At 53.7% G+C, this 24,164-nt stretch overlaps 1 protein-coding gene across 5 annotated transcripts in view; it reads right to left on the bottom strand.

Moving 5' to 3' along the window:
- Nucleotides 1–1,379: 1,379 nt before the first annotated feature.
- The window catches only part of CTNNBL1 (catenin beta like 1), a 192,051-nt gene continuing 169,266 nt past the window's right edge, over nt 1,380–24,164 (bottom strand). Inside the window, exons 16-17 of one of the 5 annotated variants that reach the window (XM_060284240.1) lie at nt 6,478–6,591; nt 2,519–2,562 (exon numbers count right to left, since the gene is read on the bottom strand). In XM_060284240.1, the coding sequence (XP_060140223.1) occupies nt 2,534–2,562; nt 6,478–6,591 (143 nt within the window). In that variant the 3' untranslated portion in view covers nt 2,519–2,533. Of the gene's footprint in view, nt 6,592–21,800; nt 22,003–23,961; nt 24,164 lie in introns of those variants that run through there. The other 4 variants (XM_060284239.2, XM_060284238.2, XM_060284243.2 and 1 more) reach the window with 4 other exon arrangements.

The raw sequence follows: 24,164 nt of genomic DNA, 5'->3' as shown, positions 1-24,164 counted from the left end.
CAGGGCAGCACAGGGGGCCGAGCTGTGACCCCCTCCCATCCAGGTCTGGGACGCTCTTCTCCTCTGATGACTGATTTCTTTATCCGTTCTCCCACAAGCTGGGCAGGAGCCGTGAGTGCCCTCTACAGTCAGGCCATGTCTCTGTCACATGAGCCTCCAGGTTTCCCTCTGCCCAGGTGGCTCACCCATGATGCAGATCCAGATCCTCCCATCTTCGTGGATTCTGAAACTTCATCTGCACTCTGCCTCCCTCAGAACTCATGGGCCAATTAGGAAGCCCCTAGCTAGGCTGAGGGCCATGCCTGGGCCAGAAGCCAGAGACAGGGGGAGGTCATCCAGGCTGGCCCCTGTCCCTTCTAGGCTGAGTAACCCCGTGAAGACCTGCGGGGCCACTCGGAGGTTTTCTTTCTGGATTGTAGCCTGGGTGGACCACGTAGAGTGAAGACATCATCTAAAACCTAGAATTTAAAATAACTCTGTTTTTTAACAGAGAAGGGTCATCAAGGATCAACCACAGTTGCCCCATTGTATAGATGGGGAAACTGAGGCCCAGAGAGGGGTAGGGATAAGCCTAGGGTCTCACAGGGAGGAAATGACAGAGCCAGGCCAAGGGCCCAGGTCTCCTGACTCCAGCTGGAGTCTTTCCTCCACATGTCATGAGGAGAGCAGACAGAACCCATCATCAACTTTGCAGCCAGGCAGCTACTCCAGAGGCATCCCACTCTGGGGTTTCCCAAAGGGGACACCTCTCTGAGGTCCAGAGAACCCCCCTAGGCCTTGGCTCTCAGGTTTGAACCCAAGCCCATAAATTGCACTCTACCAAGGCCTGAAACATGCCCGAGCTGTGTATCTGTGCTGTCCCAGCAAGGGGCCTAATGATAAGCCCATCAAGGGCAATTAGCTGCATCCGAAAGACGGGGTTCCTAGGGCCCTTCACCCTGCCAACCAGGTGCTTATTAAACACGACAGGACAGCAGGGTCTCTGCCAATTTCGAGGCTCTGCTTGTGGGAGTGTTTTTAAAATCCTAAAATGACGTTAATGGTGTGGTTAATGCCAGTCTAAATATTCCATGGCTGTGAGTAATTAGCTAGACCAACACTGTCCAGTAGAAATCAAATGCGAACCTGCATGTGTAATTTAAATTTTTCGGGAATTCCCTGGTGGCCCAGGGGCTAGGATTCCTCGCTTTCACTGCCGAGGGCCCGGTTCAATCCCTGGTTGGGGAACTAAGATTCTGTAAGCTGCGTGGCGCAGCCAAAAAAATAAATAAATAAAAATAGCTTCTAGGGGCTTCCCTGGTGGCGCAGTGGTTGAGAGTCCGCCTGCCGATGCAGGGGACAGGGGTTCGTGCCCCGGTCCGGGAAGATCCCACATGCCACGGAGCGGCTGGGCCCGTGAGCTATGGCCGCTGAGCCTGCGCGTCCGGAGCCTGTGCTCCGCAACGGGAGAGGCCACAGCAGTGAGAGGCCCGCGTACAGCGAAGGAGAAAAAAAAAAAGCTTCTAGTAGCCACAATAAAGAAAAGTAAAAAGAAATAGGTGAAGTTAATTTAATAATATATTTGATGTAACCCCCAAATGTTGTCATTTCAACACATGATCAATATAAAACATTATTCATGAGCTATTTTACATTCCTTTTACGTATAAGTCATCAGAATCTGGTGCGTATCTCACACTGATGGCACATCTCAATTCGGACTGGCCGCATGTCCGGTGTTCGGTAGCCACATGTGGTTCTTGACTACCCTAGCAGACAACAAAGAGCTGAACCACTCCAGGGGGAGGCTGGGGTGTCTCCACAGACCCCACACAGAGGGAGGGAACAGGAACCTAGTGAGCACATACTATATGCCAGGCACTGGGACTGATGTCACTAAATCCCCACGACGAATCTGGAATGCAGGTGGTGTTCACCCTATCTTATAGCTGGGACAACTGAGGCTCAGAGAGGTGAAGTGACTGGGCTGAAGTCATACAGTGGCTGGGACCAAGGTCCGCTGCCCGAGACTTCTGCTGAGGCTCAGCGAGGTGGCCTTACATGAGCCTGAATCCTCAGGCGTTATTTCCCTCTCATTTCCCCCTCAAACATCTTTTTGAGATTTCTGGCTGCCGAGCAAAGGGAGCCTGTGGAAGGGGTTTGGCCAGCCTCGTCCTGAGCTTTGGAGAGGGAGCAGGGCACCAGCGCCAGGGTGGCAGCAACGACAGAACCCGTATCACGATTTTAATTCACTAATTAGTTGTACAACTAGCTGTTTAGTGTCTGTCTCCCCTCCTCGACTGTGAGCTCTTATAAGGAAAAAACAGTGTGATCTTTATTCCCCACTATATCCTCAAGGCCAAACAGCCTGCCCCAGCCAGCTGCACCTGGTAGGTTCTGAGGTCGCTTCTTCTGCAACCTCCTCCATCACAAGGAGCTCCAGAGGAGGCTTCTTCCACCTCTGAAGGGCATGATCTGTTTGAAAAGGCAGCCCCAGGCCTGGGCTCAAGCTCCTGCTGGGCCATTCACTTACATGTGGCTTTGGACAAGTCACTCAAACCTCCTGAATCTCAATTTCCTCACCTGTAAAATGGGAATAAAAGAGCCCATTTCATGGGTTGTTTTAGGACCAGAGGGAAACGCACATGGGACGCACTTTGTTCTCTGCTGTGTCTGTGTCAGTTACCACTGGTGCCTTTATTAATATCATGGGACTTATGTCACAACCACAGGTGGGCCCTCGGTGGACCCTCTGGGCCAGAGAAGAGGGCTCTGTGCCTTTTAGATGTTTGAAGACAGGGACCAGGCCCGCATGTTTTCGTGTCTGTGCCCAGGTGTCCCCAGCCCCCTCTACCGCCTGAGTGCCTTTGCTTGTTTTCTTTCCTTCTTTCCTTTCAAGCGTGTCTGGAGTGCCTGCCATGTGCTCTGCACCAGAGCTAGACCTGAGGGGTCCCGAGGCTGGTGACTCTCTTCACAGTGCTCATCTTGTCACTCAGGCCGAGACCGGGTGCTCACCACACCTCACAGGACCCACCATGATCTGGGCCTGTCACTCGTCACCTCTCTGCCCTTATCTTCCTTGCTGTCCCCTCGCCTCCCCTGCTCTAGTCACACTGGCCTCCTTGCTGCTCCTCAAATATTCCTGGAACACTCCTGCCTCAGGACCTTTGCATTTGATGTTCGTGTTCCGCGGAACACGGTCCTTTCAGACCCCCAGCCTCTGATCAAATGTTGTCCTGACCATGTAATATAAAACTGCGGTCCCTGCCCCTCTGAAGCCCCTTACGTTTCTGTTTTTCTGAACTCTGACCATTATCTGCCACATTACATGTTTATTTCTTGACTCTCTGTTGCCCTCACTACAATGGAAACCCCATGAGAACAAGGGCAGTGGCTGTCTTGTTCTCCAGCCTGGATCCTGGCACAGAGTGGGTGTTCAAGAACTAACTATTGAATGAACACACAAATGTGGTTTTTGAAACTTGTTTGTGCTGGTCTCCCCCAGGGACTGGGAGGGGCCGAGCTGGTTTTGCTCATCACTTTGCTCCTGCAGGGCCAAGCACACAGTGGGCCCTCAGCTGCTACTGGCCGTGTGGAACTGGACACACCACACTCCGGGAAGGGTTATGACTTCTGTGTTACCATGACTGGCAGCCGTCGTTTGCTGAGGGTCTAGAATGTGCCAGGTCATACGTCAAGCGCTTACCTGTTTTTTCATTAAATCCTCACGATACTGAAAGGTAGATATTTCATGCCCATTTTACAGATGAGGAAACTGAGTCCCGAGAGGTACCCAAGGTCTTCTAGCTGGCAAGTGCAGATCCGGGGTCCAGCTTGGCTCTTCCTGACTCCAAATAGGAAATAACACTCCCTGCGTTGGCCCCTCTGGGCACTGAGCTGAGTGCGATGTTCACTGTCCTCCTCGCAGCCACAGTGGCCCCGTGAGGTCCCACCACTGACATTCTTGTGTAATGATGAGCAGCCTGAGACTTTGAGGGATCAGACGTGTGCTGAAGATAACACAGCTTGTGGCCACCGGGTGACCTGTCTCTAGGGCCTGAGCTCTTAATCGCAAGAAGGGTGTGGTTTGGGGCCAAAATCTCTGTTGACTGGAGGGGAGAGGGTCAGCCTGGCCCACTCCTGATGATGTTGGGATTTTGTCCCCCATCAGGTGGACCTGGGAGTCAGGCACGCCAGGCCCTAATCAGGCCCTCTTCCCCTGCATTCTAAGTCTCCCCCAGTAGCCATCCTCTCCCTGCACTACAACTTTTCCCATCTCGAAAATGGGAGGGTATAGCTTGATCATCACTGCAGAGCCCTTCCAGCTCAATACCATAGAAGGAAATGAGGGATAATGACTTGACCAAGATATACAAGGTTTCCAACATAGATCGTTAGACACCTGGGCCATTGTTCTCCGCCCTGAAGAAAATGCCCTTTAAAGCCAGAGCTGTAGTGTTAAACCAAAGGAATGACATTCTAATGGTGAAATTTCAGGCAAGGTTGGGGGTAGGGACAAGTCTTGACCAACTTGACCCAAGCTGCTGGGCCTGGGTCGGGGGAGAGGGTTTTCCCCAGGGGTCCCTGCTGAAGTGAACACATCATCGGGCATCCTGGGTCTCTCATATTAATGATCTATTGGGAGAATCCGGATGGAGGTGCCGGGTAATTATATTTAAACAGCTGGAACTTGCTCCAGAGTTTCATGCCACTTGCCAAGGCCTGTAAATCATGCCACAGCAGCTCAGGGAGGGGATACATTCCCCTCTAATTCAGGAACACCTCCAGCTGTGATCCTGAACGCAGCACAGCACCTTGCGGCGGGGGTGGCTTTCAGAGCCTCCCCACCCCCAGGGGAAGGCAGCCTTCCAGGAGCAGAAGTAGGCGAGGGACACAGGAGGCTGAGCAGAAGCCCATGATCCTGGAGGTGCAGCCCTCCTACCCCCCCAGGAGACACCTGGTTAAGAGCCACAAGGCAGCTTCAGAGGCTCTGCAGAGTTCCCAGGACTATGGGCATGTTTTCATTTTTCTGTCCATCCATCCAATTTTGATCATCCATCCAATATCTCCTCTTTGCTAGTGCGGTGTGTGCAGTAGTGAAAGGTCACCCACTGGCTTCAAATCCTACCCTGTGTGACCTTGGGAGGGTCTCTTCACCTCTCTGAGCCTCAGTTCCTCGTCTGTGTACCTCCCCCCACCCCCGCCAACCGTAGGGCTGTTGCAAGAGCAGATGAGACAGAATCTCAGCATTCATTTTACCAACAGGCACTGTGCCTATGGCTTTAAATATATCATCGCATTTAAACCACCCAGGGAGGGAGGCCAGGATTACCCCCATTTCACGATGGAGAAACGGAGACTGGAGGGGGTAAAGAAACTTGCCCAGAGCCACACGCTGACTTATTCTCGCTAACTTCTACCCACGTTCACCGCACTTTTCTTTCCATACTCCCGTCCACCCCTTTCCCCCAAACCCCACCTGTTTCAACACCCTTGAGGGTGGAGTTCCGAAGGGACATACGCTCACAACCCACGTGCAGGGCTGTGTGCAGCAGAACAAACACTGGCCTCGTTTGAAGCCAGACAGAGGCAGGCTTGAAGTTGGTCTCACCCCATCCCAGCTGTGTGATCCTGAGAAAGCTACTCAACCTCTCTGAGCCTCAGTTTCCCGATCTCTAGAGTGGAGATAGTGATCCCTATCTTACTGGGTTTCATAAAAATTAAGTGAGATAAGCATGAAAAGCCCTTCTTCAGCACACAGTAGAGGCGCAATAAATGTTAGCTCTTGATTTGTCTGTCCTCACTCTCTCTAGGATAATCTATAGCTGTCAGGGTCTCTGGATGTCATCTTATTGCCCTACTTCATTGTACAGGTGGGGAAACTGAGGCCCAGGGAAGGGCAGAGGTTTCTGAGACCACACATCCCATGAATAGGGAGAAAGAGGCCTGCATCCGGGGCGCCACCCCACTCCATCACAATCCTCCACCCTGTGCCCCACTGGCCACTCATGCCCGGAGGAAGCAGAAGCCCCAGCACTGAGCAGGCTGGAAGGCCTGTGTCCTCAAGGAGGCCACCTCTGGCCACGGGTCAAGTGTGTGTCCTTTGGGCCCCTGTTCCACCTTGGTCTCAGTGTCCAATATTCAATTGCTGTTCCGGCTTCCCTGGTCCCTAGAAAGGTAGTTTCTAAAGATCACTGTTCTTTTCTCCCGTGCTCCTTTCCCCTCAACCAGATGTGGTATGCAAGGCCCCACTGCCTCTAAGCAGGGGCTCCGTCCCACTCCCCACACCCACCCCAATGAGGCTGGGAAGGCCCCGTTGATCTCTCAAGAGGCAGCTGGCTCTGGGTTTGGATCCCGACTCTGCCTCTTCTGGGCTGTGTGACCTTGGGCCCTTTCCCTCTCTGAGCCTCTGTTTCCTCATCTGTAAAATGGGAATAAAAACCAAGCTTAGCACATAGGATCGTTGTCTAGCTAAACACCCATCACTCACTGCAGCACCTGGTGGATGGTGGCTCAGGCTCAGGAAAGGTAGCTGTGAGGCCCGACTTCCCGTGTTGCTGGTCTGGTTCAGTGGACGTTCTCCCGATGGGCTCAGCTCGGGTCTGGAGGAGTCTGAGGAATGAGGAAAGCTGACAGTCAGGCCTCAAGGCCCTCGGGAGGCTTCCAGCTCCACTGACACCAGTAGGGTGAGGCCAGTGACCAGGCCACGTGGCCACTGGTAGCATTGACAGGAGGGTACAGCCTAGAACAAGGGAAGGGATGGCCTGCCCTGCTCTGTCCAGCCCTGGTCTCCCCCCACCCTCCCCCAACCCTCCCACCCCTTTTAAGAGGGACACTGACCCACTGGCAGGGAAGGAGGTGTCAGGAGCGGGCGGGCCTGCAGACCACATTTCACCTGGGTGAGTTCATCAGCCTCTGGGGGACTCAAGTCTGCCTCTGGTTCTGGTCAGCCCTCCGGTATTCCCCTGCCTAGAGCCCATCTCCTCTTGAATGGCTCTTCAAACCCAACACACCCCATCCCCACCCGAAGTTCTATCTTTCCCCTCCAGTCTGGCCCTCATCTGGGCTTCCCATCTCAGGAGCGGCCCCCGTCCATCCACCTATCCTGTCCCTGAGATGGGATCCATGCCCAAGCCCCCTGCCCCGCCCCACCCCGGAGTGAACATCTCCTGATCAGCCTCAGCTTAGCACGTAGGGGGGCCTCGGTGAATCTCGCTGATTGAATGAGCGAGGGAAATAATGGATAAATAAATGAAGAGCTGACTCTTCAGCCTGGGGAGCAAAAGATGTGGGGCACGGGGTGGGGATGGTATTGCAGCCACAGGGGAGCCCGGGCCCTGCACTGACACCCCCTCACTGTGTCACTCTGGGGTTTTGCTCCCTCTCTGCGCCTCAGTTTCCCCAGAAGAATGAGGCAGTTGGGTGAGGTGACGTCTAACGTGGAGGGTAGCAGGGGGTTATGAAGGAAGTGGGCAAGTGGCCGAGCTGGGACCTGGAGGTAGGACTGGAGGGAGTTTGACCAGGTCCACATAAGGACAAATGTTCCCACAGTCAGAGCTGTCCTGCTGCTGGACCGGCTGCCTCATGAGGAAGTGAGCTCACCATTGCTGGAGGTATGTAAGCAGGAGGTGCTGTGGGGAAAGACCCCCGCACTGCCTGGGCAGTTGGACACATGACCAGGCACACAGCCTGGAATTGGGAAAGACACAGACTCTAGAGGTCAGTCTCAGCTCCATCCTTATTAGCTGTGTGACCTTGGGCAAGCTGATTTAGCTCTGAATCTCCAAGGGCACCTAATCTAGACAACAGAGATACAGCCTTGACCTTGCAAGGTTTTGAGAAGCTGCACAGGGCCTGGAGCCATGTAAGTGTTTGGAAAGTGCCGGCATCTTCCCCAGCCCAGCCTGCACATCGAGGATGCAACTTCTGGCCGTTCACAGGACAAACTAGCTGCTTCATTCCAAGCCCAGCAAGGGCCTGGGCCCCATTTACAGGGTCTCACGGAGTGCTCACCTGGGCCCTCGTGCCCAGGTGGCCCTGGCCTTGACCCTGGAGCCTAGGAGAAAGGGCAGCCTTGAGCAGGCCCCTCACCACGCTGGGTGCCCCCTCCAGATCCATGGGCCTGTGAATTTTTTCCTCTACCCGCCTCTCCCGTCGCCTCCGTGCAGGGAGGCCCAACCTTTCCACGCCTCCCAATCACGGCAAACTGCCTCATCAATCATGTTCTCTCTAATTAACTTCTAATTTACCTCTTTAGTCAAATCTGTTTACAATCAGAGACAAGAAAACATGCAGCAGCTCCAGGTGCAGACGTGGGATCAGCTCCAGGGAGGTAGAGGATCAATCAGCCCTTGACCGGGGTGGGAACCCAATAAGGGGTCTACGAGGCAGGGGCAGGGGTACCACTTGGCCCAGTGCCCTGGCCCCCAGCAGCCTGGCATCCAACACCAGCCCCGCATCCCCCAGAGGGCTTTCCTGCTGGGGCCCCCAGCCGCAGATCGCCAGCCGCCACCTGCCCTCCCCACCCTTGTGTTCCCCTCTCTCTGGTTTTTCTGCCTCACTAGGTGGGGAGCACCCCATGGGCATGCATCCTGCCCCTCGCTGGCTGTGTGGCCTCAGAAAATGACTGGACAACTCTGAGCTTCTGTTTCCAGGTTTACAAAGTGAGGGGTAAAGTCACATCACCCAACTTGCTGGCGGCAGCCTGGCCAGCCGTGCCTAGACACTGAGCTCCGGGTGGAAGGAACACAGGCCTTGTTTGTTTGGTTTTTGTTTCTGTATTTTGGATGTTTTAAATTTTAAAAAATTTGAACTAATGTCCAACTTACAGAAAAGTTGCAAGCATGGTATGTGATATGCTACTACCTCCAAATTTCAGTGTGCATTTTCTAAAACAAAGACGTATTCTTACATAACCACAATATAACCACAGGGATAGGGACATTTGTGTGGAAACATCACTGTGTCTAATCTCAGCCAGGGCCTGAGTTTTAAACCCACTGCATCACTTGCTGGCTGTGTGACTCTGGCCAAGCCACAGGGCCCCTCCTAGGCCCCGCTTCCACATCTAAAGCAGGCGGTCAAGGTAACAATCTTATCTCTATCTTGCAGGGTTGCTGTCGGTGTGGATACAACGAGCCGCTGGGTGATGGGTGGGAAGCAATGTGGTAGAGGGGTTGCAGGTACTGCCCCCCCCCCTCCGTGTTCAAGGCAGAAAGGGAGGCTAAGGGGGACCTGTAACCTGTTCTAGGTCACACGACATGAAGGCCAGAGTCAGAGCCCTGGAAGAGCCTGGCCTGGAAGAGGCCGAACTCTGGGATGGGGGACCCAAGACTCAGACAGCCCAGTGACTTAGGCCCTTTGACCTACGTTAAGGTGGAAAGTAGGGAATTCCCTGGTGGTCCAGTGGCTAGGACTCGGCGCTTTCCCTGCTGGGGCTCGGGTTCCATCCCTGATCGGGGAACTAAGCTCCCACAAGCCACATGGCACAGCCAGAAATAAAGGTAGAATGTGAACAGCAGGGAGGCAGTTGAGGGCTGATGATTATTAATGGTGCGCCAATAATACCAACAGTAACCAATGAACAAGTCACCTTGGAGGAGGCCTCTCACGGGGGCTGCGGGAGATGGAGGGCGGGGCGAGGACGCCCTGACGGTGCACCAGGCCAGTACATGGGACTCTCGGAGAGGCCTGGGAGCCATCGAGGATGCGGGGCCTGATGGGGGGACACCTGCTTGGCCCTGGCTCCCAGCCTGTCCTCTCACAGGAGACCCCCTCCTCCTCATTCACATGTACACCCACTCAGGGGTTCATTCTGTTCACACTCGCTGTTCTCTCTGACTGGAACATTCCTCCAGCTCTGCCCTTGGCTGCCCTGCTCACCTTTCACGTCTCAGCTGGAACATCACCTCCTATGAAAGGCCCTCCAGAACCATCTTATCTCAAGTAGAACCTTGCCACTCCCATACAACACACTCTCTAATTTGCTCTTTTTTTTTGCGGTACGTGGGCCTCTCACTGTTGTGGCCTCTCCCGTTGCGGAGCACAGGCTCCGGACGCACAGGCTCAGTGGCCATGGCTCACGGGCCCAGCCGCTCTGCAGCATGTGGGATCCTCCCAGACCGGGGCACGAACCCGTGTCCCCTGCATCAGCAGGCAGACTCTCAACCACTGTGACACCAGGGAAGCCCTGCTATTTTTAAAAAAAAATAAATTTATTTATTTATTTTTGACGGCATTGGGTCTTCGTTGCTGCACGCGGACTTTCTCTAGTTGTGGCGAGCGGGGGCTACTCTTCGTTGCGGTGTGCGGGCTTCTCACTGCGGTCGCTTCTCTTGCTGCAGAGCATGGGCTCTAGGCGTGCGGGCTTCAGTAGTTGTGGCACTCGGGCTCAGTAGTTATGGCTCACGGGCTCTAGAGCACAGGCTCAGTAGTTGTGGCGCATTGGCTTAGTTGCTCCACGGCATGTGGGACCTTCCTGGACCAGGGCTCGAACCCGTGTCCCCTGCATTGACAGGCAGATTCTTAACCACTGTGCCACCAGGGAAGTCCCTCTAATTTGCTCTTTACCTCATTACCTTATTTTCTTCATCTCACCTATTTCTATCTGAAATTGTATCATTTCATTCTTCTTCTTTTGATTGGTTTAGCTTGCTCTGTGCCTGTCTCCTTCCACTCATGAGTTCCTTGACAGCAGGGATCTTTGGGCTTCCCTGGTGGTCCAGTGGTTAAGACTTTCCGCTTCGACTGCAGGAGGCACAGATTCGGTCCCTGGTTGAAGAACTAAGATCCCACATGCTGTGTGGCCAAAAAGAAATAAAAGAGTAGAGAGCTTTGTTTTGCTCCTTTCCATCTCCCCAGAGCGCGGCAGAAACACAAAGCTCAACAAATATGGTGGAATGAACTTTGAATTCACCTGTTCGTTAGTATCCGCCTTGTGCCTGTCCATGTGGGGGATGCAGAAATGGAATTAGACTGATGTTCTGCCCTCACATGCTCACAATCCTGCCCAGTATGTAAACGCAGGATCTCAGCAAAGCCCAGCCCCCTGTACCTAACACTACTGACGGGATAAAACCTCCTGGGGCAGCCCTCTTGGGGGGGTTGGCCAGATGAGGGGCAGTGCGCCTGGGGCAGCATCCAGACAGAGCCCTGGGTCCTGTCTAGGTCAGAGCACTGGGGCCAGGCCAGTGTGGGCTCCAGCCCAGCTCTGCCCAATCTCACCCGGCCCCGATGGCCCTGGCTGGAGACCTGAAATGACACCGGCTGTCCGTGAGGCTCTGGAGGAAGCTCTGAGAGGGGGAACGGCTCCAGTCCAGCGTGCACAAGCTCCAGTTTGTCTCTTTGTCTTTTGGGGTGTGTGTGTGTGAACCCCGGCTGGGGAGCCCCTTCCTCGGGAGCAGGCATCTTATTCAAGGACTGGGAGATGCTTCCTGTCTGGAAGCCTCAGGGATATGATGGCTTCAGGTGACGGAGAGGGCACCTCAGCTGTCTCCCTGCACTGTTTGTTCATATTTCTATTCCCTGCCTGTGTTCCTCGTTTCCGCCCATGTAAGTAGGTGTCCAGGGGTGTCTCTGATTCTGCTCCGATAGAATTTGCCTTGTTTAATCAGTAACAGGATGGCTGCCTCTGACAGCTGTTTTTCCCAGAAAAAACGATGCTATTAGGGATGGGGTGAGTTAGGAAGCAGCAAGAATGGGGCCTCTTGGCTTAAGTTCACCTTAGCCACAGATTTGTGGGCGACCCCGGTGCCTGTCACTTCCTGTCCCTGGACCTCAGTCTGCCCATCTGTAAAACGAGGGGAGTCAGACTCTGTGACCCCTCAGCGGGGACTTTGAGATGCAAGGGCTGGAGGTGGTGCCACAGTGGAGGGTGGGCTGAGTTCGTGGAGCATCCCTCACTCAGATGCCGGAGGAGAAGAGGCATTTAAACCCAAGGTGGCATTTTTATCGCTGTGTTCTTAATTGTAATTGCCATTTAATTAGATTAATGATAATTAATAATACTAATAATGTACTGTCCTTAGTCTGGGACAATGACATTGCAGACCCACGGTCCCAAAGTGGAGCTGGACTGCATTGAACCTTTCTCCTCCTCTTCTCTCCCCCCCAACCCTCTTTCTCCAACTTTGTCTCCCTTTTCACCCGTGCTCGGCACACTGGGTTGTGACCATCGCTTGTCACGATGGTCTCCCTATTAGACCACGAAGTGCTCCAGAGAGCTGGGGACCGGTCCAGGCATCTCATGCCCCGCTCCACCCCGCAAAACATAGAGGAATCCTCCCAGAGAGGGGACTGATACCTACTCGATGGCAGGAAGGGTAAGTGGGCGGGTGTGTGGATGGATGGTTGGAAAGATGGATAAATGCATTAATGAATGGCTTTAGTCTCGGGCCAGGGAGGTGACAGTGCTATCCGACCCCCAGAGGGGACCCACCTCTGCTCTCAGCCCCCTTCTCCCTGACCGAGCCCGGCCCGCTAGAACTCCATAATAGCTCTCAGATACATCTCCTCCTCTCCATCCTCAAGGTCATGGCCCGGCTGAAGCCACCAGCACGCTTGCCTAGACAGCAGTACCAGCTGCTGCCTGGCTCTCACAGCCTCCTGATCTACCCCTTTCTATCCATTATGTGCAAGAACGGAGCATCCTTCAGACTCATATACATATGTGACCTGCCTCTCTCTGGTTCAGAACACTTCCAGGGCCCCTCTGGGCCTTCCGAAAAGAGTACAAACGCTTGGCCTTGGCATTGGAGCATTCCTAATCTGGCTCCTGCCCACCTCCCTGTCGCCGTCTCTACTACTGCCCCGCCCGCCTCCCTGCCCGCTGCTCTGGCCACCCTGGAGCGGGCACACTTCCTCCAACACGCTTTCCCTCTCTGGGCCTTTGCCATGCTCTTCCCTCGGCAACCTCTCCCCTCCTGCCCCGCTCCCTCCTCTCCACCCAATTCTCCACCCTTCACAGTTGAATTCAGATGCCACCTCCTCCACGAAGCCCTCCATGATGCCCCAGGGAGAATGAGCTACTCTGCTTGCCCACAAGTGTTTTTGTGGGTCTTTGACAGTATCCTCCCCCTACTCCCCACTTGCTTTCCAGGTAGAATCCCCATTTCCCACAAGAATGTGGGGATGTATTTTATTAACCCTTCTTGGGTTTTGAGTTCAAGTCTCAGCTCTCACCCGCAATAGCCTGTGACCGTCCAGCCTCTTCCTCTTTCTGACATTTGATTTTTCCCATCTATAAAACGGGGACAGCAGCTTGCCCTTCACAGGGCTGTGGTGACAACTAACTGGATTTGGGTCTGTAAGGTCCCCAGCTCAGAGCTGGACTCTTTCCTGCCTCCCCACCTCTGCCTGCTCATTTCTGTTCCTGGAAGCCCCTCCTGTCTTCTTACCTGCGGAATTTCCACTCTCCCTTTTATTCCTGGGCCAGAGCAGCCTCCTCCAGGAAGTGGCGGGGACCTTCCCAGACATAATTCAGTTCAGATGTTCCCACTGCTTCCCACCCTGACTCAAGACGCTTTTGTGGCTGCCGCTCTGACCACTGTGAGCCCAGGCTGGGCGCTGGCCCCTCCCGACAGTGGGCCAGAGGGACAGGAGGGGAACAGATCCTGTCCCACACGGTGGCGCTTCCTCCATGCAGGCGGCCAGAGTCTCAGTCTCCACCCTTCCCTCCATCATTCATCCTCTCATCCTCCCTCCCCTCAACCATTCCCTCCCTCCCTCCTTGACTCAGTCATCGTACTCCACGCATGTCTCTTCTCTGCGTAAAATCCTCCGATGGCTTCCCGTTGCATGTGGGAGACAATCCAAACTCCTTACTGTGGCTGGCAAGGCCCTGTACGGTCTGCTCCCAGCCCCACTCTACAAACTCATCTCCTCCCACTCTCCTCCTCATTCTCATGGCGCATCTGGCCGTTCCTCAATAGGTGAACCACACTCCTGCCCCACGGCCTTTGCGCTTGCTACTTCCTCTGTCGAGAATCTTATTCCCAATTCCCCCCGGCAGCTGCTCTGTTCAGCAGTCCTGTCTCAACTCCAACATTACCTCCTCAGAAAGGCTGACCATCCAGACCAGAGTAGCTACCCTTCCTTCCAGTCACTCTTTTATTTTCTTTATAGCTCCTAAGCACCATCTCAGGCTGCCTTGCTGGTTTATATCTTGCTGTTTACTTCTGTCTCCCCTGCTTGGAAGGCAGCAGGGCAAGGAGCATGTCTGCCTGTTTGCTCTCTATTCCCACGGGGTCCAGCACAGAGTAAGTGCTCAGAAATTATTTGCTGAAGAAATGTTGCAGGAGCACCACCTGGGTGGCAGGCCCTGCGCTGGGCACAGCAGAGCGGAAATGGATGAAATGCGGCTCCCACCCTCAGTCAGTTCATAGGGCAGGTGGGGAGAAGTGGGCTCAGGGAAAGCTCACTGGGGGTCTGGGGAGGGCAGAGAGGGGGTGGAAGAGGCGCTGGGGGCGCTCAGGGCTGAGGGCAGAGTGTGTGGGGTTCTCGGCACCTCTGCTTATCACGCTCTGGCTGATGGGGTTATATCTGCCTCTGTCTCTCCTGTGAGGCTGGGAGCCCCCCAAGGGCAGGACTTATGCTCCTGCTTCCCAGATAGGGAGCCAGTCTCAAGGAATGAGTAGGGTCAACAGGGGTTTGGGGAAGTGGGAAGTGGGGCAGGTTACAGAGAAGGAAGGGCGTGGACAAGGGCCTGGGGTCGGGGACATCAGTGTGGGCTGTAAGCAGTGGCTGGACAGTAGCTCAGGCCCACGCATGGCACTCTGGTTCAATTCCCCAATCCCTTAAAGAGTACTTGTTGGGACTTCCCTGGTGGCGCAGTGGTTAAGAATCCACCTGCCAACCTAGAAAAATGGTACAGATGAACCGGTTTGCAGGACAGAAATAGAGACGCAGATGTAGAGAACAAACGTATGGACACCAAGGGGGGAAGTGGTGGGTGGTGGTGGTGGGATGAATTGGGAGATTGGGATTGACATATATACACCAGTATGTATAAAATAGACTACTAATAAGAACCTGCTGTATAAAAAATAAATTAAATTAAATTTAAAAAAAATAATCCGTCTGCCAATGCAGGGGACATGGGTTCGAGCCCTGGTCCGGGAAGATCCCACATGTTGCAGAGCAACCAAGCCCGTGCGCCACAGCTACTGAGCCTGCACTCTAGAGCCCGCAAGCCACAACTACTGAAGCCTATGCACCTAGAGCCCGTGCTCCGCAACAAGAGAAGCCACCGCAAGGAGAAGCTCACACGTGGAAATGAAGAGTAGCCCCCGCTTGCCGCAACTAGAGAAAGTCTGCAAGCAGAAATGAAGACCCAAAGCAGCCAAAAAAAAAGCACTTGTATAAAATACATTGCTCACTCTTTGTTCCTAAAGGACCTTGGCTTGGGTGTTTGCTGATGGATGGATTGATGCCCTCATGGGTTTTCTCCTTCATTCTGGAAGGTATAAACAAAGATGAGTCAGCTCCCAGTCCAGTGGGGAAGGTGAACAAGAACATCCAATAAGATAAGGATATCAAGGAGGATGATATGACCACTGATCAGCACATTATAGGTGCTCAAGTGCTTCTTGTGTATCAGCTTGTTGCTGGTCTAGACAGTGAGTAGTATTGTATAGTATGATCGCCCCATTTTATAGATGAGGAAACTGAGTTAGGCAGGTGAAGTGACTCACCCAGGGTCACACAGCTGGGGAGAAGCAGGATTAAATTTGAACCCAGGTAGCCTGTCTCCAGCATCCATGCCCTGTGTTCACTGCCCTTGTGGGTCCACGAAGCCAGCCTGCTGAAATTTGTTTGTGCATCTTTTAATCTTTCCCAATTACAGAGAGACTTTTGCTTGCAGCTGCTAAAAGCAAGAACCTGTCCTCAGGCCTTGCTCCCAAGAGGGCTGGAGCAAGGTTGGGGGTAGGGGGAAGGCAGCTGGCACAGGCCATGTCCTGCCATGGCCACTTAATGAGCTTAACTGATAACCACAGGCCCAGGCAGGCTGCCGGCTGGGTCTGTTCATTTGGCCAGGCTTCCTGGCCTTACACCCACTGGCTGGGGGAGGGTGGCACTGGGGCCAAAGGAGGGGCCTGAGGATCTCCAGTTGTTTAAGTGCTGGCAGTCATGGCCAGCATCAGTGACACGGTTGTGTGACCTTGGGCAAATTCCTTGATCTCTCTGTACTTCCTTTTCTTATTTGTAAAATGGAGGTGAGCGTGGCACCTTGGAGGATGCTACAGGGATGCAGCAAGGTGCTGGGGACAGTGGCCTTCAGTTCAGAGACTACCCGGCATGTAGTAGGCACTCAGCAAAATTTCCACCCCAGTCCTTCAAAGGCCTCAAGAAAACAATCTCAGCCCTACCACGCTTGAATAAAGCAGAAAAAGCCTGCGGTGAGAGGCTGGAGAACTGGACTCTCATCTGGCTGTCTCTAACTGAAGGGGTGACCTGGACCCTAGCTCTCTCTGGGCCTCAGTGTTCTCATCTGCAAAATGGTATAACGATAGTCTCCACATCGCACGAATGTGGGGAGGATTCGAGGAGGCAGGCATTTCGTTGGCGCTATCACGTAGCTGGCACTAGGGTAGTTTTGGATGGCTGGATCTGCAGATCCTGTGTGATTTTAGGACAGTCACCTACTTTCTTGGTGCCTCTGTTCTCTCATTTGTAAAACATCTGACCCCAAGTTCTGCTTCCCCCCAGCTCTGTCATTCCAGGAGTTCAGCAGTGTTGATCACTGCTTCCTCTGAAACCCACCTAATCTGCTTTAGATGAGGAGAGAGTAAAGTCCTCGTGTCCAGGGGAGGGGGGAAAAGTGGGGGCCAGAATTTTTGTGCCCATTTCCCAGCTAAGGAGAGTGAAGCCCCTGGATTTTAATGGCAAGATACATGTCCCTGCCCACTGCTCCCTCTTGCCTGTTCGAGCTGTGGGGCTGGCGCAGGGAAGGACAAGACTCCATGGGCCCCAGGAAGGCCTGGGGAGAGGGGTCTGGGTCTGGATTCTCCAGGGCGTGGAGCTGCGTCCGCTCAGAGTGGAGGCAGGGCCTGAGGGTGGGTGGGCACGTTGATTGCAGTCATTCCTCTCTCCCTGCAGCGCCTGCTTCTGATGAAATTTTATGGCAGGTGGAAATGATATGACTCCGCAAGCCCTAAAAGCACTTCTGTTTATTCATTAAAGATATTTGTTACTGAGCAGCCCTGTGGTGGCCCCACCTGACTCCTGCCGGGCCGTGAACTTGCTCCCACTCCTCAGTGCTGGGGGAAGCCTCCACAGGGCAGGGGGCCCCTCCCTATAGAGTGACCGGCTGGCTCTGCCTCAGCCACATCCCTAACCCCCTGTCTCTAACCCACTACCTCTTCCCGGTCCAAAGCGCCAGTATCTCCTCTTCTTGGGTCTCCTGCTTCCATGCTGGGCTCCACAGTGTGAGCTCCATCAAGCCATCAAAGGGATCTTTTCAAAACCAGATCACATCCCTTCCATGCTCAAAACCCCTCAGTGACCCTCCAGGCCCGGCAAGACCTGGCCCCTGCCCACTTCTCTGGCCTTATCCTCCACCAGCCCTGCCTCATGCATGGGTCCACAGTGGCTTCTTTCGGCTACTTTCTGGAGAATGACGGTGCTCTCTCTCTGCCTCAGGACCTTTGCACCTGTGCCTTTGCTTAGAACCCTCTTCCCAGCTCTTGGGCTGCCCAGCTCCTTGACATCATTCAGAGCTTAGCTCAAAGGCACCTCACTGAGGAGGACTTCGCAGACCACCCATCCTCAGGGTCCCCCATTAACTAGTCTCTATCACTTTGCACTGAGTTTGCTCCTTGACAGGAATCACTCTACGTATTTGTTTACTTGTTTATTGTCCTTCAGTCTGTCCCACTAGGAAGAGGACGTGAGCTCCTGGAGAGCAGGGACAATGTCTGTTTTGTTTCCAGCTCTGGTGGGTGTTCAGTAAATGGTGCGGGGGAGGTGGGTGATGAACTCCCAGGCACCATGAGCTGGTCACAGGTGTGGAGTTCCCCGGGCTGGGCCCTCAGAGACCCTCTCAGTCCCCAGATGAAGGAGAGCTGAGATTCCGAGAGGGTGAGGCTCATGTCTCACAGAGGGTGGGCTGGGGGCTCCTGCCCCTTGTCCCCTGCCGTCCTCCATCTGGGTGTTTCCTGGGTGGGCGGGCTTGCTGAGGCCTCAGGGGCTGGAGCTGGGCTGGAACCTTCCTCAGCTGTGGCCAGACCACGGCCTGGTTTCTGAAGACCCGCCTCTGGTGATTCTTCCCCAGCTGCTCTCTAGGGCTTTAGAGCAGAGCCTCTTCCCAGGGGCTGTGGGAAGCCTCCTGCAGCCTTCCCGCTGCCTTAGGGGTGGTGGCCTTGCTCCTTGCTCAGCTAATATCAGTGTATCTGGGTCCTGGGCACTTTCTGCATGGCCTGCGAGGCCGGATCTTGCTTGAGGGGTCAGAACGGAGGCTTCATCACCATCCAATGGAATGTGTTTCTCCATCACTCAGGGACTGTGGAGATTTAACTAGAACAAGCTGTGACTCTGGACAAACGTGACTCCCGAACTCCTAAGAAATCACCACGTATGTAGTTCTGTCAGGTTCTGCCACAGCCAGAAGCTCACTCAACCCCGGCCTTGCTGACCTCAGCGTAGCCAGGGCCTATCCAGTGAGGTAACTGTGAAAACCCCCTCATCTCCAAAGGCCCCCTGCATTGTCATGGCCCCGTTCCTTTACCTGCGCAGTTCCCTCTGCCTCGAATGACTTTCTATTGATACCTCTTGGTGTTGAGACTACGGCCATCCTAAGGACCCCGTGAAAGTCACTCAAGACACAGTTATGGTGCTGGGTCCCATCTCTCCCAATCTCTCCTGCTAGGTTTGGGGGCCCCTCTCTGCCCCTCACCTCTGTTGAAGCCCATCATCGCTCTCTCGTGACACCCTGTTCGGCTACCGTGGGGGGTGGTTCACACTGCCTTTCAATCTGGGGGGCACAGTTCCAGAGCCCAGAATGGGGCCTGGCACAGAGTGGGCGCTCAGCAAACGCTTCCCGGGAGGTGAATGGCAGGAGGCAACGTGGGACGCGGAGCGAGGAGCAGGGAGGTGCTGGGTGAGGGGTGTGAACTGGTGGGTGGGCAGAGGAGGCGATGATGCGAACGGCAGGCAAGGAGCCTCGCTCCAAGCGTGCCTGTAAGTGGCTTCTCCTCCTCGCTGCTGCGGTGGGAAAGCCTAACCTTCTTCCAGGGAAGAGCAGCCAGGGAGCCTGGCCCCGGGGCCCTCACGCAGGTGAGTGTTGCAGCCACTGCTCAGATGTGGCGTGAGAGACACAGGGAGAAAGCAGGGACCCTGCAGGGCCGCTGGGGACTTCAGTCATGAGGCTGAGCCGGCTGCTTCTCGGGGGCTTCTGCTTCCAGTGCGATAGGGCGGAGCCCCTCCTCTGCCACGTAGTTGGGGGACAGTGTGGCTCTGGGATCAAGAGTGTGGGCTTTGAAACCACTTTGCTGTTCCCCTCCCAGCTCCGTCACTTTGTAAGCCACTGACCCTCTCGATCTGCTTTCCTCATCTGTGAAATGGATTGATAATAAAAGTACCCACACCTCACGAACGAGGGTTAAATGTGCTAATTTGACGAGCATATAGCAAGAGCTTCAATGAGTATCAGCTAATACGGCACACACTCAATAAATCCATTCTTCCGAAACACCGAATGACTTCACTCATAAGAGAAATGCAAATTACGACAGTAAACTCCATTCCCCGATCAGAGAGGCAGAGATGAAGACGGCTAACACGGCCACGGAGGGTGTGGGGCAGCCCTCACATACACCACTGATGGAAGGAGGGCAACGTGACAATATGCATCACGGTGAAAATTGCACATCCCCTCTGACTTAGCAATTCTGCTTGGGAATTTAAACTCACACATGTGTGAAATGACGTTCTATACAAGGATGTTCACTGCGGCATTGTAATAGCCAAAGATCGAAGACAACCTAAATGTCCATTAACGGGATTAACTGAATTATGGTACCGCTCTGCAATGGAGCTCGGCTATTAAAGGAGTAGGGGGGGGACTCTGTGCGTTGGGTAGATGTAGAGTGAAAAGCAAGGTGCAGACCAGAGACCAGGAGATGCCACCGTTTGTACTGACTATATTTTATTCACTTGAAGACACTGAAGGCTGCCTCCGAAAGGATACTCCAGCTCATTAGCACTGGTTGCTTCTGGGGAGGGGCCTGGGTGGGCCGGAGACGCAGCTGGCAGGGAGACTTATGCACTGAATCTCCTTATGTACCTTCTGAAGTTTATGCCAAGGGCACGTGTTACCTAACAAGGGAAAGGGGACTGGAGAAGCGCTTGCCATTTTCTCGGCACAGATAACGAAGGCCCACCTCTGTGATACCAACCACTTTCCACGTGTACCGGGGAGCAAGACAGATTGAAAAATGTGGCTCCACTTTTATCTCTACTGTGGAGTAAGAAAATCTAATCAAGAAGTTTTTGTCTTTAGGAAAGCGAGTCTGGTCTCCCTGTTGGCACTAAATTGACGCTTTGGTAACGGCAGGAGATGCCACCTGGGCACTGGTGCTGCTGTGAGGGTGACTGAAGGTTGCCTTCCAGCTTCCCTGACGATGCATTTCCCCCAGATAAAGAAGGAATGCAGCCTGCATGCAAATCTCTCTAAATTAGACACGGCCCATCTTGACGCCGCTGAACTCAGGCCGACCGCCGTGAGCGGAGCAGCAAGCCGCAGAGGAGGAGGAAGATGAAATCCTCATTTCCCGCAGGAAGGAATTCTGGCTAACAGTGCTGAAAGGCTATTTTAGTGCCGTGTTTACATAGGAAAAGGAACACCGCCTGGCTGGGGTGCCATGTCCCGGACCCAGGTATGGACACAAGGATGGACACGAAGGGGCTTTGTTTGAAGGGGAGAGCTTGGGAAGCCCATGAGTGGCAGACGCAGAAGTCGCGTTCAGAACCACAGGGCAAATGGGGCCTTTTTTCGAGCCCAAGAAGTCCTCCTGGAGGGGTGGGGCTGCTTCGTGAGGCAGAATCTCAGCCGTGAGCAGACGCAAGAGGTAGGACCACACCCCTCGAGCCTGAGGGTGAGCAAGATTAATAATGAGGATCTTCCCCTTGTTCTTAAAGCTCTTCTCAGCCTTGAGTGGCGGGTTGTTAAAGTTAGCTGAGTTTACTCCTTGTCCCGTCTCCTTGGTCTCCCAACCCCTGGAACCGTACACCCTTTCTGAATCCTAAGGGATTGTACCTCACATTCCCCCCAAACCCTCCCATCACAAAACTGATGGAAAAGGGGACCTCATTTGAAAGTGAAGGTGTGAGTTCAAACTTGCTTTTAGTACAGGGACTTATTGGAAAAACAAACTCTCAGGAGGCAGTCTAACATAGGAAGCAGGGCAAAGTGGGGGGGGGGGGCTTCCCTGGTGGCGCAGTGGTTGGGAATCTGCCTGCCAATGCAGGGGACACAGGTTTGAGCCCTGGTCTGGGAAGATCCCATATGCCACGGAGCAACTAGGCCCGTGAGCCACAACTACTGAGCCTGCGCGTCTGGAGCCTGTGCTCCGCAACAAGAGAGGCCGCGACAGTGAGAGGCCCGTGCACCGCGATGAAGAGTGGCCCCCGCTTGCCACAACTAGAGAAAGCCCTCGCACAGAAACGAAGACCCAACACAGCAAAAATAAATTAATTAATTAATACTATATTGCTTGCAATTATATAATACTATCTTGTCTCACATTTTGAAAAAACAAAAAACAAAAAAAAAAACAAAGTGGAGGGGACTGTAGCTGAGGGGGTCAGTGGCCTGAAGCCCTACCCACCTTCTCTTCTATGTTGGCTTCTGATGCACTTGTGGGAAGCCTGGGGCTCAGGTAGAACACAGCTGGGAAACTGCTGGACAGAACTTCTCTGGATGGATAATCAGGTGACAGCAGTTGCTTCCGGGTGGGAGATGGGAAGGGAGACTCCTCTCTGCATATCTATTGTTAAAATTTGAACTTCTGTACCATGTACAAGCATTACCTGGGTAAAAACAAAATTTAAAAAGAAAATAAAGCTGAAGGACTAATGATCTAAGTACAAACCTTAGTTCAAAAAATTTAAGATTCTGAACTTATTTATGAAACAGAAACGGACTCATAGACATAGAGAACAGACTTGTGGTTGCCGAGGGGGAGGAGGGGTGGGGGAGGGATGGGTTGGGAGTTGGGGATTAGCAGAAGCTCACTATTATATATAGGATGCATAAACAAGGTCCGACTGTATAGCACAGGGAACAATCATTTTGCTGTACACCAGAAACTAACACAACATTGTAAATCAACTATATTTCAATAAAATAAATTTAAAAAAATTTAAGATTCTATAGGTTACATTTGTTGTGAATTCATTAAATCCCATATGGACAGTAGAACAGATCAAAGTGGACTGTATCAGTCAGGGACCTGTGATTGTCTCCTGAACAGAGGCAGCTCAAGGGAGGGCAGAGCACGGGCTGTGGAGTCAGACCTCGCTTTGAATGCCGGCTCCATGAGTACTGGTCCCAGGGCCTTGCACAAGTTACTTACTCTCTGGGACCTCTCTTTCAGCTTCAGTAAACCGGGGATAATGATGCCAGCAGGGCTGCTGTGCAGGTTAGAGAGAACGGACGTAAAGTGAGTAGCACATAGCAGGTGTTTGATACATGGTCACTATTATAATTACAGAAAAGTGAAATTAAAAAATAACTAAATCCATATGTGACTGTAGGGCAACTCTGATTCTGTAACGGGCCCTGGAGCAGGCTCAAGATGCCTCCCTGGGGAGTGCTTACCTCATGGTAATAACAGGCACACTGTCCATCTTCCCGCCAGGCTGGACGTGAGCACCGAGAGGGTAGGGGCTGCCTCACTCACTGCTCCGTCACCAGCCCAATCCGGGGTGATACAGGTGCCACCTTATTACGAGTCCCCCTGGGGGGCTGCCTGGGATGGCGAACAGTTTCTCCTGGCATGTCAACTCTGGCCAGATGGTAGTGGCCGCCTGGAGCCCTGTCCCTGGGGGCTCACTGAGCAGCCAGAGCTGCTCTGACTGAATGGTGGCCACGGGACACAGCATGCAGTGTCCCTCGCAGCTGGCCTGCTGACCCTGGCTAAACACTTCATTCTAAGTCGGTTGTCCTTCCACCCCTCACTCAACGAGGACTCTATGCTCTGTGACAGAATAAAAACACGCTAAAGGACCGCTGACTTCTGTAGAGGAGGAGACCAGCTTTCTCACAGTCCCTGTAAAAGGGGTGAGACTGCAATTCTGAAGCCACAGACATGTGAGGGAAGGACAAAAGAAATCACCAAATGGGTATTATTACCCCCACTCTGCAGATGAAGGAAGTGAGATTCAAGAAGGTGAAGTCACTTATCCAAACCGCCACAGCTGGTTAACCATGCAGCTGGATTTGGACGCCCTGTCTACTCTAAAGTGGTAGCTCTCACCCTGGCGCTAGGAGCCACCCGGGCGCTTAGGACAGTTCCAGGGCCTGGGCCTCACTGCACATTCCGATTTCATCATTCTGGGGCAGGGCTCAACACTGATATGTACTTTTAAGCCCCCTTCCAACCAGAGTGACTCGGACATGTGGCCGGGGTTCAGACCGCTGCTCTGAGGACTGTGTGCTCTGCGGGCGGCCTCGCAGTGCCAGGAAGCCCTCCCTAGGGTGCTTCTGTACGAGCCACGTACCTCGTGTTACACGCCCAGGCTCTTCGTGTCAGGGCTGGAAGCCCCAGAGAGGTCCCCAGCCCATGCCTTCCCCTTCCCAGCTGCAGATGGGCAGCCTCACCGCAACCCCCAGGGCAGCCCCAGTGGCCACTTTATCACTCATCTGCTCTCAGAGCCTCAGTTTCCTCACTGGAAGGGGGAGGCCAACCACTAAGCTTCCTCAGACGCGTTCCGTGAGCACTGCTGGGAAAGGTGTTGGGTAAAGGTTAGAAGGTACAGAGAACACCAGCCCAGGAATACCAAAACTAGCTTTTATTTGTCCAAAAGTCACATCGAGCTCCGTAAAAACTGTTTATGGGGGAGGCCCAGAGAGAGTCCCTGCTGCCCAGGGCCAGGGGCCGCTAGAAGTTCTCCAGCAAGCCCAGGATGCGCTTCTGCTCGCTGTCCCGGAACTCCGGGCTCCGGCCATCCCCGATGTTCTCCGCATACTC

This window comes from Globicephala melas, chromosome 15 (assembly GCF_963455315.2).
Source record: "Globicephala melas chromosome 15, mGloMel1.2, whole genome shotgun sequence".
In the NCBI taxonomy this organism is placed as follows: domain Eukaryota; kingdom Metazoa; phylum Chordata; class Mammalia; order Artiodactyla; family Delphinidae; genus Globicephala; species Globicephala melas.
This window is presented reverse-complemented; position numbering and strand designations above follow the sequence as displayed.